Source organism: Phoenix dactylifera, chromosome 5, assembly GCF_051530095.1.
Source record: "Phoenix dactylifera cultivar Ajwa chromosome 5, Ajwa_hap1_PhDact_Kaust_v1.1, whole genome shotgun sequence".
NCBI classification, from domain to species: Eukaryota; Viridiplantae; Streptophyta; class Magnoliopsida; order Arecales; family Arecaceae; genus Phoenix; species Phoenix dactylifera.
This window is the reverse complement of record NC_143194.1, coordinates 24,965,295-24,979,986: the sequence shown is the minus strand read 5'-3', so window position 1 is coordinate 24,979,986 and position 14,692 is coordinate 24,965,295. Positions and strand designations below refer to the sequence as shown.

The following is a 14,692-nucleotide window of genomic DNA, read 5'->3' as shown; positions in this document are numbered from 1 at the left end:
CTAAGTGATACAGGGCATAAAGGAGGTGGGGGTTAGGTTTAATTAGTTGAATCAGTTCGGGCTGACTTGCTTGTCATGTGAGAGTTGCATGGGCATGGCACCGAGTGATAGCTTTGAGTGGTGTTATCGGTCGACTAACCTATGATTCATGTGGGCTAAAAGATTCTGCAACATAATTCTTTTTGAGACCTTAGCCATGAGCCATCCATGATGTTTATGATTATAATTATGATTGAAATTTTTATCCTACTCAGAATGTTTTGATTTAAACAAGGAAGAGTATGTTAGGATTCGTGTGCATGTGTGTTTGAGTTCCATACTAGTTGTGCGTCGATAAGGTCCGATGATCTCAATTAACAACTTTTGAGTAGATTTTTTTTTGATGAAGTTTTGAACCGCTATAAATGGTATTAAAGATGACTCGGCCTATATCCATGCATAACTAGAGAAAACAAAATCATTACAAATGGTGTCATGATTAACCCGACTCATGATCCATTTATGATGAGGACTTTGCAATCTAGGATGGTGCATGAAGCGATCATGGTATTTGTGATTTCAGCCCCATATTGACCTATTATGATGATTGTGGTTTCGGTCCCACATGGACTGTGCTGCCGAATTCATAATTCCTCTAATCACAAATATGTCCCATATTGCAATCAATTGCTGTTGTCTATATATTAATTATTACATTAATATTATTTTTTAGTAATACTATGATAATCATCATATTAATGTCAATTAGAGTCAAATGATTAATGCGATTCATCGACCATCGTTTCTTTACGTTCAACAAAACAACACCACAGGTTGATTCATTACATGCTCGATAAGATTACTTAAAATAACAAAAATATGTATCATCTATTGCTTCGTATTATTTACAACTGCTGCAAATAAACTTGTACTTTCCAGAAGTGTTTTGAGGTCCAAATCAGTCTAAGTCCCCTTCTCAACATAATCGTCAATTTGAGTGATGTCAAGAATTATTTCCAATCCGCTTGCTCGCAAAAACCTGCGACAGTTTAAGGAAACATCAATCGATTAGGAGATCTTTGGACGCAAACTATGCTTTTGAAATCATAAAAGGCAACGAACCTGTCTCGAAAAACTTTTGCCATGGCTCGACAGCCACCTATAACCGAAGATTGCATATTTATCGCAATGTCTGGGTTATGAACACTCTGACGAAGGTGTATCCAACCATGCTGCCCGTGCACCTCATCTGAAACTCTTGCCCTGCCATTGACATGTTCGACAATATTGGAGGACTTAATTGAAAAAAGAACAGGTAAAATGTTATTAAAGTCTCTGTTTGTTATAATTTTTTATGAACCTTTTCAGTTTTCCTGTAATAACTAGTTGAAGAACTAGTGATGAAGTGATACCTGTACATATGTGCATCAATGGCAGCTGGTATATCATTAGAATCAGCAAGGCATCCGTCGCTCACCCAACAATCTCCACAGGTATCAAGCTCCCATCCTTGAAGGTGGCCCCACTACAACCCATAGAAAGATTTCTTTCAGAAAAAGAGTGGTGAACTTGTACTCTGTTGCAGATTGCACTGATTTTGCATTGAGAGATTATTTGAACTTGTACTCTGTTGGAAGGAGCAAATAGAAGGGGTAGGGTTGCACCTCAATGTACTTCATGAAGGTCTCGACTGCTTCGGCGCCCTTCTCCTTGGCATACTTGGGTTGGGTCAGAATGTTCATCCTAAGCTCCACCGACTCCTCGGGTTCTTCAAGTTCTTTGAGGAGACTGCCGATTCCTTCATCCAATCCGGCCAATTTCATACGGACCATCTCAATTATAATTTTTACCACCAAGTATGCCCCTGCAAATGATTAAAACCTCATCGATATAATTACAAAAGATCACAATAACCTATATCGTCCATAATATTTTTTTATTATTATAATTATATATTAATTTATATTATTTTTTTATTAGCATGATCTTGTTAGAGCGATTTTAAGAATCACATAACAATTTGTATCAATTAGTAATATTTTTTATTATTAATGTGATCCTATATCAGCCTATATTATATTTTTTATATAGGATCTGTATACAAATACACACACATGACGGAATAGAGTAATAAAATTATTTTTTATTATTATTTTATTTTTCATTTTTTCTGCAAATATTTTAGCTGTTTTTTAAAACCGGGTTAGGTAATAATTAGATAATAAAACTCCCGGTGAAAACAAAAATTACTGCGGGCGATCTAGATATGCAAAGGCAGAGGATGGTTTAATTTGTGCAGTACACGAAATACTTTAAGTGTCGTTGTATGATAAGGTATCCAGCAGTGGCCAATTCGTATGATATCTTCATATTCGTGCACGGCAAGCCTGCAGTAATTGGAGCAATGGCAGTACGACTCTCAAAGTTGACTCTCCTACCATCGTCGAGGAAGTGATTCTCTTTGAGGGCGGCGTGGCCGGTGGTCTCCATCATGAGGTGCGTCTCCACGCCGTCCCGGTTGAGATGAACCCCCTTGTCGATGACGTTCCGGTACCCCACCCGGTAGAGGCAGTGGTGTCCCCCTCTCGCCGTGATGAATCGTGTGAGCGCCGCGCTGGTCCTCGCGTCCGTCACCACCGTCGTCCCTGGGTGCTCCGTCAGCACGATCGCCGCCATCAGCGCGATCAGACGGTCGCCGTTGATGGTGGTGCCGCTCGAGTCGACCACCCCGCTGCGGTCGACGTCCGTGTCGAAGACGATGCCGAGGTCGGCGCCGTGCTCGAGGACGGCGGCGCGGGTGAGGGACATGGCGATTCGGTCCTCCGGGTTGGGGATGTGGTTGGGGAACATGCCGTCCGGCTCCAGGTGCAGGCTGCCGAAGGTATCCGCGCCCAGCTTGTCCAGGACGTTCCACGTGAAGAAGCCGCCGGAGCCGTTTCCGGCGTTCACTATCACCTGCAGCAGTTTCGTGATCAGAAGGTTGATGAGGAGCAGAGCAAATGAGGGAGATTCCCCAATGCATCGATCCCACCTTGAATCCCTTGAGAGGGGTGTGGTAATGAGAAGGATGGTTAATCCGCTGCATGATGATCGTGCGTAGGTGCTGTGCATAAGCACTCATAAAATTCACTCGAGTCGCCGCCGGTGTCATGCCGCCGCCTCCTCCTCCTCCTCCGAGCTCCATCTTTCTAGCCGTGTACTTCCGGGCAGCTCTCTCGCAAATCTCCTCCACGTCGCTCGAGCTCAGCCCTCCTTTCCTTGTGAAGAACTTGAGCCCGTTCCGAGTGTACGGCAGGTGCGACGCTGTCATCTGCAATCACCATCAACCACCATTGCCATCACCACTCATCAACAAGAAAATGCAACGTCCAACCGCACACCAAACTAGAAAAATACCATAATGGAGGCATCGTAGGCAAAGCCAGGCAAAACAGTGCTCATGAAGCATGCCGGAGTCGTCGCCAGGCCCATGTCGAACACCATGCACCCAGCTCTCGCCAGCCCGGCAAATACTGCTGCTCCAAGCCTTGGCCCCGATATGCGAGGGTCTCGGCCGACCGACACCCGGATCTTTTCATCCTGTCCTTGCTCCTTTCTTGAGTTCTCTGATATCCACTCTCCAAAGCTCTCTGCAATGGCCTCGACTGCCTGCGGTGTGAGGTCCACCGTGCGTCCCTTCTCACCTTCGAGTGCAACGCCACGCACATCAGATCCATTCTGTAGTCTTCTAATTCGATCGCCTTCTTCGTCTGTGCCGACGACTCCGATGCTCCGGTCCGTGCTGGTCGGCGATTCCAGCCGGCCAGCTGCAGCCTTCTGAGTTCGTCCACTTGGGTACTTGAATACATTAACACTCCTGGGCGTATTCGCCGGTGACGGAAAGATATTTCTCCAGGAGTTGCATCGAGGAGTTGGCAGTGAAGTGGAGGGAGCAGCTGTGGCCGCCATTCGCTATCCTTGGGGGAATTGAGTGGAAGCCAGGTCTCGGCCAAGAAGTCAGCGATATCTCTCCGCTGGATGTGAGCCAACCAGTAACGTAGGCTATATATAACACGCGTATCCTTTTTTTAAATTTTTTTGGCACAATGTGTGTATCTCCTTTGCGCGCGCACAAAAAAAAATCTCTCTGCTCAAATCTATATCACGCATGCACCCATTGTTTGATATTTTCTTTCCTGGATAGATGTCCCGAGGTTCTGAGCTGATCTTTTTGTTGTTGTTCGTCGGGATGCAGAGAGATAAGAGTTAGAGACGGCCAGAGTGATGTGCTTTCTGAGGTTGAAATTCAGAGCAGAGAGATAAGAGTAAGAGAGAAAGGAGACAAAAGAGGAATATTTGACCAGTCCAGAACTGGCTTCCTGTTCTGTCTCGAGATGTGTGAGACATGAGAAAACGTAGAAGCCTTTGGTCCGTCCAGTGCACCATCTTACGCACCTCAAGATGCGAACGCAAGATCATCCATCAATTAGAAACACATTTGTTCCCCCAGCAAGAATGGAGACAATCCGTCATCGCTCGCCAAAGAGCAATGGAGGGGAAAGTGGGAGAGGGGTTGGCCACGGCAACTGATAATAATGTGAGATTTTTTTTTGTTGCCCACGGCCACCAATGTACATTAAAAAGCCGAAAGTATGGGGCCCTCCACTTTTTTTTTTTTTAATTTAATACAAGGGTGGCTGACACCCCTACGGATGTAAATGTGGTTTACAAAGCCAGAAACCAAAAGGGTATGTACTCAAGGGCTCCCGCATATACACGTAGTTCATCCAGACGAACCTTTTAAAATGATGAGCAGCAAAGGCAGCAACCCAGTCAACGACACTGTTTGCCTTCCTGAAAACATGCATGGCCTGGTAGGAGTCACACTCTCCTAGTAGGCTACAAATATCGTGTAGTAGCGGCCTCTCCTTAGCAGCGCCTCCTCGACCCTGGATCCACTCGATCACTGTGGTCGAGTTCCCCTCGAGGAGAATGCTGTTCGCACCTAGCACTCGTTTCGCATAAGAACACCCTCCCATGCAGCTCTGAGCTCGGCACACACAACGGACGCATCAAAAATTCGTCGTCCCCTGCTGCCGCTAGTTTGGTGTCGTAGTCTCTGATGACGAAGCCCACACCTCCGCAGGTGCCTTCCTCGCCTTCATACCCGCATTCATACCCACAGTATGTGAGCCGCCGTTGCATCAAAAATAATAATAATAATAATAATAATAATAAAGGACCACCCATCAATCGTGCCTACCCTTGCAGTGAAGGTGCATCGGAAAGATGGCGTGCCAACATTGCCCTGCGTGCATGCTCCCCTAGGTCCAAAATAATTGTACATCAAATCTATTTTGCCAAAATTAAGCAATTGTCATCATATTAATAATAAAGCCCCCTACTAATTTACCATGCACAGATAAATCCACCTGCATTTCCTCTTGGCGTCGTGAGAGCTAGTGCATCAGTAGTACCGAGTATCAACACTCCATAACTCGTGCAATCAAGGCCTGCTTTCCAGGAAACTCCTTGTTATTTCATATTGTGACAGAAGGCATTACAAACACAGCACACAGTGGATAACCACAGAGAGAGACGCATATAAGCAGAAAACACAACCAACTCATATCACACAAAATACGATTACGCACAGAAGCAAGAGGCAGCACCACCATTTGTGAAGACTACTTTTGCTGCAGAGATGAGGGGATCAAAAACTGTGGAAGAATGTCCATTTTTTAGCATAGTCCATCCCTACATTTATTTTCTCAGCTTGCTCTCAATTATTGCAACAGTGCCAGCTATAACTAAAAACAATCCACCCAACAGTCAAACACATTGTTTCAAATTAAGAGAGATTCTAATGCAGGTTAAGGAGAAAAAAGAGTGAAAAAGCAAAAAGAAATTGGCTACATGCAAAGAGTTGCATTACAACGGCACCTCATACACAAGACTCAAGCTTCCATTATAGATAGATATATCTGAAGTCAGCTGTTACCTTCTCATGCATCTAATCCTGATATACAAATATACAGCACACACATCCCTTACAAGGCTGTTTTAACATATCCTAACCAAGCTAAGAGCAAATGCTGTCCATAACATTACAAGTTCGCCTGATATCGGATAGAAACTTATAAGCCCCTCGCACCTGGAATGCTGATCCATTGCAGCTGCAGCTCAACTTCACCACATTCCACATTTCTGAGTCTTAGGACGAGATCTTGAATGACCTTTCCATCTGACCAGTAGATCAGACTCTCCTCGGCTAAGCAATTTTGCCTGTTAGGTCTGACCTTAGTTATAATGGTGCCATTTGGAACACCTTCAGGATCCATCCTCACAGCCTCCAGAAATGGTTGGATGTCAAACTCCGCATCGCCCATGGGATCATCAAAGCTGAATGTGTCCTTATCATACACTTGCTGGATCGCATTAAAAGAAGATGAGGGATGATAATCTTTAATAATTCATATCATGAATGCAGTGATCACATTCATGGTAACAGTGATAACCGAAAAACAACAAAACAATAACCACATATATATTGGGCAAACACGCAGGAGTATCACCATATAGCATTATGTATGCTCCTAATTTGAGTTATTTTTCACAGAATTAAAACTAAAAAAGAGGCATGCAACCCAACTTCAGCCCTTTTTAAGCTAAGAAGTCCAGCCAGCAAATAAATTTCAATTTTTACCTCCGTAACGAGGTTGAGAGAAATAGTATATCTTCTGCCTTAATCAATTAATGCTGGCAAAACCAGAGGACAATCAAATTGAAGGGTCAACTCCAAACCACTACTGCCAATTATACTCGATAGAAACAGTTATTCTCTTATTTTGATGAATTAAGGAGGATCGGAAATTAAATCAGTTCTTATTTCCTGGAAATTAAATTAGTTATTCTTTGTTCAAGAAAATGGTGCCTAATACCAGTTTTCTACCTCAAGGAATTTGGGCAGATCTCTGCCAGGAGAATGAGGAAGAAGCAGTGAAGGTTTATCCGTATGATTCAAGGATCATGACTTGGTGGTAGATTTTAAGTAGGAAATATGAGAGAGAGAGAGAGAGAGAGAGAGAGAGAGAGAGAGCACTTCACCAGTAATATTAAGCATCGCTGATAACAAGTAGGTATCAATATCACCATAGACTAGATATCTCACTAAATTTTATATATGTGCCTAGATGTTTAGCAGTTCTTGAATTGAATATGAAGATTAAGAAGTGTAAAAAACAGCCACAAAGATTCATATAAATTCCTGCTACTTTTGCAACTTGTTTGTCCCTGGCATTTTATAAATGATTTCTTCCATTTACTTAAGTGCTATACTATTTCTACTATACCTTGTTTTGAATGTTTGGTGTTTTTATGGCTGGCTGTTATTGGATTGTGCTGTATCACACATTGTAAATAAATGGTATCAAACGATACACCACAATTGGCCATACCAAGTTATACAGGCCATGCCGAAGCATACAGTTTAATACTCTTTGTTGATTCCGTGCATGATGCAGTTGCTTACCATATCGGCCAGTCATAGAAACCCCAAACTTACAAACAAGGCAAAGTCAGAACAGCATAGCACCTAAGTAAGTGGAAGAAATCATCTATAAAATGTCAGATACAAACAAGTTGCAAAAGTAGTAGGGACTTACATCAATCTTTGTGGTTGTTGAGACTTCTGAACTATATGAAATCACAAATAGGACAAACCTCCTTAAATAACAATACTTCAATTTTAAAAGGGCTTGATGGAAAAAAAACCATTTAATTACTTGCAAGAAGTTCTAGATTATAATGAAGTATCAAAGCTTTTAAGAGAGACTCTGATCATCTGAATAATAATGCAATATGCGAAACCAATGCAAAATGCCAACCTTTAATCCATTCACTTCTTCCAGAATTTTATGCATGTTAACCTACATATGTTAATATAACTCTTGATTTTAAGTTTTCTATTAAGATATCACAACTTCAATGCAATTATAACCTACTAAAATGCTCAAAAATAATGTTTGCTAAGAATGTCTTTATTCATGACCTAATTAATAAAGGCTATACTACTGAGTTAGCACAGACAAAATTAGAAGTCAAATCTTCACTAATATGAATAAGCAGATTTACAAGTTGGTGGCAATAAATGGATGCCATTGCCATATTTGCACAGACCAAAGATATATCAGATATTGCTAGATGGTGACTGCTGGATTGGCATTCTGACCATCTAATCTAGATATGAGAACAACTATCTACCCAACCAAGATCCACTTGGTTATGAGGACATACTTCCTCAAAAAAAAAAAGTACATGATAACTCATTCCATATATCTAAGCAATGAAGGTTGTTTTCCTCGAAAATAACATCTGATATCACAATTGCATGGCAATGAAGTGCTCCAACACTTCTCTGGCCACATTATAGATGACCTATCCTCCTCATCATATAAAAGGTGCCTAGCAGTACTAGGTAGGAAAGATACATACAAGCCTGACTGGAGGAGGAGGATCTTCGACAGAAAGAGTTAACTCTTCATTCCACACTGGATTGGTATTTTTTTGAATTGTTCGAGTCTTCAGTTTCTGCAGAAGGAACAATGGTTCAGACTTCAGAAGGAAAGGGAAGCTGAAACTAAAAGTAGAAAGACAGCTAACAGTAAAAAGTCAGAATAGATTGGACATGATAAACAATTACATTTTTATAACTGTGAACAAGAACATACAAATTATTATAGTTTTGATAAAATAAGGAAACAAGCAAGTCGAAGTAAATCTAAATGAAGTCTACTGTCTCATGACATTTTATAAGAAATCCTGTAGTTTTAAAATAAAAGTTCTGCCAATGAATGCATGAGATAATACAGATCTGCGTGCATGCAACAGTAATGACTACCACTTTTTGAAAGCACAAGTTTGATCTCTATCCAATATATCACTTTCCCAGATCTCTTAAAAATAACAAAGAATCACCGTGCATGACATGTATAGCAATGATTACTTGAGGCATTTTTCATGCAGACAACTCACAACCGCAACATTAAAATCCAAGAGGAGCTGATAGATACAGATCAAAATCAAATATTCCCTATACAAAAATATTTGAATTTTCTAACATGGTTGCCTGACAAAGCAAATCTCCTAGCAGATTTCACTCTGAGGGAAACATGATTCCCAAACTGAATTTAAATTGGAAGAAAACAATATGGAAAACATATTTTATATTTCAGATAAAAACATTTAAACTGAGAGGGGGACTGCAGGGGGGAGGGGGTTGGTCAGCTGGAGGTTGTTGACATAAAATCCTACAGTATCATGGAAAAATTCTGAGCGCCAGCCAAGAGGTTCTGTTAGCCATAGAAACATGAAACATGAGAAATTTGATTTACATTTTTTTCTTGTATACAGACTGAAGACGAGCCATCTTTACCTTCTGTATGAAACAAATATTTATGCTTTAACTTTAAAGTAGATAAAGAGTATCTTCAAGTGGAAAGTGTCCATATGGTTCAATTAAAGAGAATAATCAATCATAAGAGAATTTGTTCTCAGCAAATCAATTGAAAAACCATTACAATTTCAAGCTTCCAGAGTATCAAGATCTTATTTACAGGAGCATCTATATTAGGCTTTGATCTAAAAGGCCTTGCAGACAAGGTATGATCATCTTAATCTTATAAGGCTGGTGATTTGCTTGCCATTCTTGTATCATTTTTACCTTGGGTTTCATAAATCATGTAGATCAAGTGCTTTATGGCTCGTGTTTTTTTTTTTTTTTTTAACATCAGAGTTTTGCATAAGATCATGCAGATCTTGTATAAGAGCCTACATAGCCAGAATCTTGGACTTGTGCTCCAGAATCTCTCCTAAACCTGTGCATTATGTGACTTAATAGGGGAATTTCGACATGCGCATAAGTTCTTAGTTATCACTTCATGATTAGGTTCTAAAGAGTCGAACAAGCTGACATGGACAAGTGATTCCCCCTTCCTTCCTCCTTCTCCAAGATCCTCACGTGCCTCATGCGCGCGGGAACCACCATGCATTTAGTGCTCCTTTTGCTTCTTTTTTCCCCTTTTAACTTGAGCGATGAATTTCGCATCATTTACAGCTTTTGTTCTAGTTTTCTGTGGGCCATCAGAGGGCCGTAAGAGTTGTATAAGTTGTATTTTGATACCGTAGCTTCAGAAACTTATGCAGATCCCCAACCACCTCTCGCATCAACAAGTAATCAAGTATAGATCATGACGTGTAACACATTAGATTCACCACTGGAGCTGAAAAGCAAGCAGATCCCAAAGTCTCTTAGCTAATTTTTTATAAACCATGACGAACTGTTTGGTTAGAATTCTCGATCCGTCATTTCTATTTCGCTTCTTAAAAGAAAAGGGATCACCAAATCAGAAGACATACAACAGAGATATTTGCTAGAAACATAGAAATCTTAAGAAAACAAAGAGAGGGGAAGGAAAAAAAAACAATAAAGAACGGGGTAAGGGAGCAACCTGTCTGCCCATCCGGAGGACGACATAGGGATCGCTGCTCCGGACGTCCCGGACGGCGAGGTTCACCCCTTTCTGCACCCGTACTCTCAGCAGCCCAAGCAAATGCTCCACCATTGCCTCCTCTTCCTCTCTTTCTCTACCTCTCTTGCCCTTCTCTCCCTCTCTCTCATATCCCCTGTGGTTACTTCTATTTGTTTTATATAGAAGGGAGAAAGAAGAGTAGAGCGAGACGAGGTCCAGCTTCGAGAACACCCCCACACTGCCGTCTTAGGTACGTCATTAAGAAGAGGCGAGGCGTTACTAACTAAGCTTCGATTACGACAATCCGAAGGAAATTGAGGTAGACCGCCCAATCTCGAAACTGGGGGAATATGGCCACATTTTGCCTTTCAGCGGGGTAGTGTAACAGCTCAGAACCTCATCAACTAAAGACACGTCTGTACGGATTCTTATATACTCGTTTCGTTCAAGTTCATTCAAATATAATTACAAACACTACGATTGGCCCGCGTTCAACCCCAATAAATTCATATTGCAGTGTCCTCTAGTCCACATAAACTATGAGCCAAATCTATTCTGATATCATTTGTAACAATGCAGAAGCTCACCCAAAATGGCTAACTAAGAGATATTATTTGGATTCCATTGAACTACCTAAGATGTATCTGACAAATAATCAATATGAAACTAAATGCACGCTCACATACATAATCTTTCCTCAAACTCGTTTGTGAGTGCTGGAAGCTTTGGCCGGGAAATTAATGCGGATTGGCGCCGCAGGGACCGGCTTGTGGGGTGAACTGGCAAACAACCGTCTTGTACCAAAACAATGGATAGAAGTTGAAAGCAACAAAGCAAGGACTGGTGGTTGCAGGCCTGTCTGCTGGGTGGGCCATATTCATCATAGACTCTGAGATTCATTTCACTCTAGATTCATGATGGTTCTTATCCACCAAAAGAGAAATTATTATCTACACTATATGCACCACATAGCCGTACATATAGCTAATAACAAATGCTAATTCTTATGGTTCCATTTATCAAGTGCATATCCCAATGTATCACCATAAGAATCAATGGCTGTAATTGACTGCATGCAGCAATAATTTTTTAATTTTAGAGAAAAAATTATTTTACCACAATATATACATGGCTTTGATTCTCGCTGTATCTCTATGTGTCCCAATCCAGAGTTTAAAATTTCAATCTATGATAATTATAGATACCTGGGATAAGATTATCGAATAACATAAGGTTTGTTCTGTCCATTTGATACCTCGGGATATTATTATTAAATAGCAGGTGACGATTTCTTTAAAATTTAAAATCGTGATACTCTGTCAAATACCTGTTGTAATATATATGACCTTAAGCCAATAATATATACTTGAAAGTGTGATTATTCTTTATTTTTAATATTTCATGAAAGGACGTTGAAAGCTTACCACAGTTTTAAACAATGATATATTTACATTTCCGCATGCCATGAGATCATGAACGATCTCCTAGAGTAATCTACCTCCACCAGTTGCCATGAGTGATCAATTCTTTCGCATCATCTCATAAAGCTTAATAATTCCCTTGGACTTGGTTCCCTATGGGTTAAAAGTCGTCGTATAGTTTGAGTTGATCTACTCTGAGCTCCTTAGCAAGCTTTAGTCTGATCACCAAAATTTCATACTCGACTTCATTATTTGAGATTAGAAATCCAAATTGAAATACATACTCAAATGATTTTTCTTCCAAACTCACCAATATTAGCTATGCTCCGCTTCCAATCGGAAGCTCCATTCTCCAGCAAATGAGTGGGGCTTGATGGTTTCTTTTTGTGACCTATTCTTCAATCATTGCTATAAAGGGCTACATCCTGTGCCATGGCTCTTCTGGATCGAACTACTTCTATACATTTTATAATATCACATGTAGTTATCCCTAAGCAATTACATGGGCTTAAAAATAGTTTCTTCTCGGCAGTACTTAGATTGTTGCGATGGTAGACGGCGATCAAGACAAAGCTCGGGCAAACACCGATGAACTACAACCAGAGGCTATGACTTTTGATGGAGGTAAATTACAATTTTTTTTTTAAGATTTATATTTATTATACTTATATCCAGCTAAATTAATGATATTAGTGATACCGTTTACCCATGTAAAATAGGTTTATTCTATCAATAAGTATTCCACCAACAAATCTTTTCAAAAAAGTATTTCACCAACAAAAATAAATTCCTCGTGATGTTGGGATATTATTACTGACACCAAACAAAAGAAACTAATCAAGCATGAGGTGGCACGTAATACATGTAATATGTTCGAGTGTAATTCTTTCCCAATACATGCAATGCACTCGAGCAAGAATAACATACTTGCGGGCAATCCTACGCAAGGACAAAATTCTCAGATCCAACGCAAATCTCATCTCTTGCCGTTAAAAATTCTGCCCAAGGACACCTACGGCATATGGCTTCCATCAGCCTCAAAGTACGGGATTGATCCTTTTAATATTCTTTCTCAGCGGACGGACTTCATATGCCTCTTTTATAAAATATTGCAGATAGGTATAAATAAACTAGAAAGTTTAATCGTCATCTACATAGTAGTCCAAGGCAGTGACGTGTGTAAAAACGCAGTCCAAGACCTCCTCGACCATCCGAAGCTAACCACATCACGTATTGTAAAATGACCGTTGCAGTCCGACGTGGCCGCGAGGTTCGGGTCACAGCGCCGCTAGGTTCGAGGAGGTTAGGGTGTCGACAAATAGACTTTCAGATTTTTTTTTTTATTTTTCCAGTCATGGTCAACTACGATTAATCGTTGACGGAGCAACGGTCTAAATTGGTTGATGTGTTCAATTTTTATTAAACTAGCCAACAGCTATTGCTATAGACCAAATCTACTTTATAATTTCTCGTTGCATAAAAGTGAATGAAAAAAAAAAGCATGGTGATGAAAAGCGGACCGAGTGCAACCCATGAGTTAGCACCCAGCACGTACTGTAGTGACATGCGAATGCAACGCAATACGGGAACGATGGAATGGTCTTATATCGTGGGATAGCGCGACCAACGGTGAGCAATAATGCTAACAACCCATTCCTAAAAATGAAACATTGTCAAGGAAAATTGATGGGGCGACCAATGGTAAGAGCCTGTGGCATAAAAATCTGCGACTGACTGGATCGCCTCCTATGCTATCCACCACTCCAAAACAATTTTTTAAACTTGGCATACAATTGTTTCTTCACCACTGAATCGTCTTCTTTCTCTTAACTTTGCTGGTTGTGTTTATGCAAGATTAGTATGAGCAGCCGATGTACCAAAAAAAAAAAAGACCTGCGACGGCGACAACAGCGACTTAGATATTGATGGGCAGCGAGTTAGTAAGGGTCTGCGGTGGCGGTGGTGGTGGCCACTGGTGGGCGGTGAGATTTCTGGTAGGCCATTGCCAGCTTTCAAACAAATCAAAAGCATAATTTTTGATTTCCATGTCATACAAGGCCTTCGTTATTGGGAAGCAAAAACCAGCTGCCCTTTGCACTAAGACGAGCAATTCCTAAAAGTTATTCCTAAGCAACTACATGGGCCTAAAAATAAAAGGAAAAAAAAGGAAAAAAAATCAATTTACAAAGGACCTTAATTATGCATTCCAATCTTGTCTTGAAAATCGATCAATCATGAATTATTTTGAGCAGGAAGAAATATCCAAGCATAGGGAAGGGATGCAACAAAACAAAACATGGGTTAGGCTTGCTTAATTTATCCACCAACTTGGCTCGCTAATTCAAAACCAGCCCTCCTCTAAAGCTTTCAACCAGGCATAACGTAGATGGATTTGGCTTGGTACGTGGATGGACTGACTGAGAAACATGGATTGCGGTTTAGGTTGGGGGAATTTAGTATAACGTCTTATGTTTAGATTTGGGTGTAGTAAACTTGCCCAAACCTTGAATTCAGAGCTCGAACAATTTTCATGTGAGAAAAATTTTCAAGTTCAACAGCCAACTAGAGTTGCTTGCATGTTCTGAATCTGAGGATCGTATCCTCTGCTAATTGCAAAGCTAGCTCCGCACGCACGCCATCCTCGTGGATATCTAGTCAAAAATTTTCCATTCAGGAGCAAAGGAAACTAGCGAAGGGTCTAAAAAGAAAATTTCGTAAACTTCTCATTGATTTTCCAATTTAAATGAAATTTAGTATTTAGTGCGTGCATGTCTGGTCGGAAAA

At 40.7% G+C, this 14,692-nt stretch overlaps 2 protein-coding genes across 2 annotated transcripts; both read right to left on the bottom strand.

Annotated features, from left to right (window-relative positions):
• Window positions 1–738: 738 nt before the first annotated feature.
• LOC103721410 (phosphoglucomutase, putative / glucose phosphomutase) lies at window positions 739–4,201 on the bottom strand. The gene is made up of 7 exons (XM_008811608.5): window positions 3,376–4,201; window positions 3,011–3,289; window positions 2,418–2,934; window positions 1,644–1,843; window positions 1,392–1,504; window positions 1,102–1,242; window positions 739–1,018 (listed from the first exon to the last, which is right to left on the bottom strand). The coding sequence occupies exons 1-7, from the start codon at window positions 3,925–3,927 to the stop codon at window positions 943–945; spliced, it is 1,878 nt and encodes a 625-aa protein (XP_008809830.4). The 5' UTR covers window positions 3,928–4,201; the 3' UTR covers window positions 739–942.
• Window positions 4,202–5,848: 1,647 nt separating this feature from the next.
• Window positions 5,849–10,733, bottom strand: LOC103721404 (GTPase activating protein 1-like). The gene is made up of 3 exons (XM_008811601.6): window positions 10,467–10,733; window positions 8,452–8,547; window positions 5,849–6,386 (listed from the first exon to the last, which is right to left on the bottom strand). The coding sequence occupies exons 1-3, from the start codon at window positions 10,578–10,580 to the stop codon at window positions 6,096–6,098; spliced, it is 501 nt and encodes a 166-aa protein (XP_008809823.1). The 5' UTR covers window positions 10,581–10,733; the 3' UTR covers window positions 5,849–6,095.
• Window positions 10,734–14,692: the final 3,959 nt, after the last annotated feature.

Bases quoted from the DNA above. Each gene is read 5' to 3' on its own strand.
- LOC103721410 (XM_008811608.5), bottom strand. From the start codon at position 3,927: ATGGCGGCCACAGCTGCTCCCTCCACTTCACTGCCAACTCCTCGATGC. The intron at 1,844-2,417 runs GTAGGAGAGTCA...AATCATTTGCAG, and splicing joins GAATCACTTCCTCGACGATG to GGGCATACTTGGTGGTAAAA. The intron at 1,505-1,643 runs GTGCAACCCTAC...TATGGGTTGTAG, and splicing joins CCTTCATGAAGTACATTGAG to TGGGGCCACCTTCAAGGATG.
- LOC103721404 (XM_008811601.6), bottom strand. From the start codon at position 10,580: ATGGTGGAGCATTTGCTTGGGCTGCTGAGAGTACGGGTGCAGAAAGGG. The intron at 8,548-10,466 runs GTTGCTCCCTTA...TTCCTTCTGCAG, and splicing joins TCCTCCGGATGGGCAGACAG to AAACTGAAGACTCGAACAAT. The intron at 6,387-8,451 runs GTATGTATCTTT...AATGCGATCCAG, and splicing joins CTCCTCCTCCAGTCAGGCTT to CAAGTGTATGATAAGGACAC.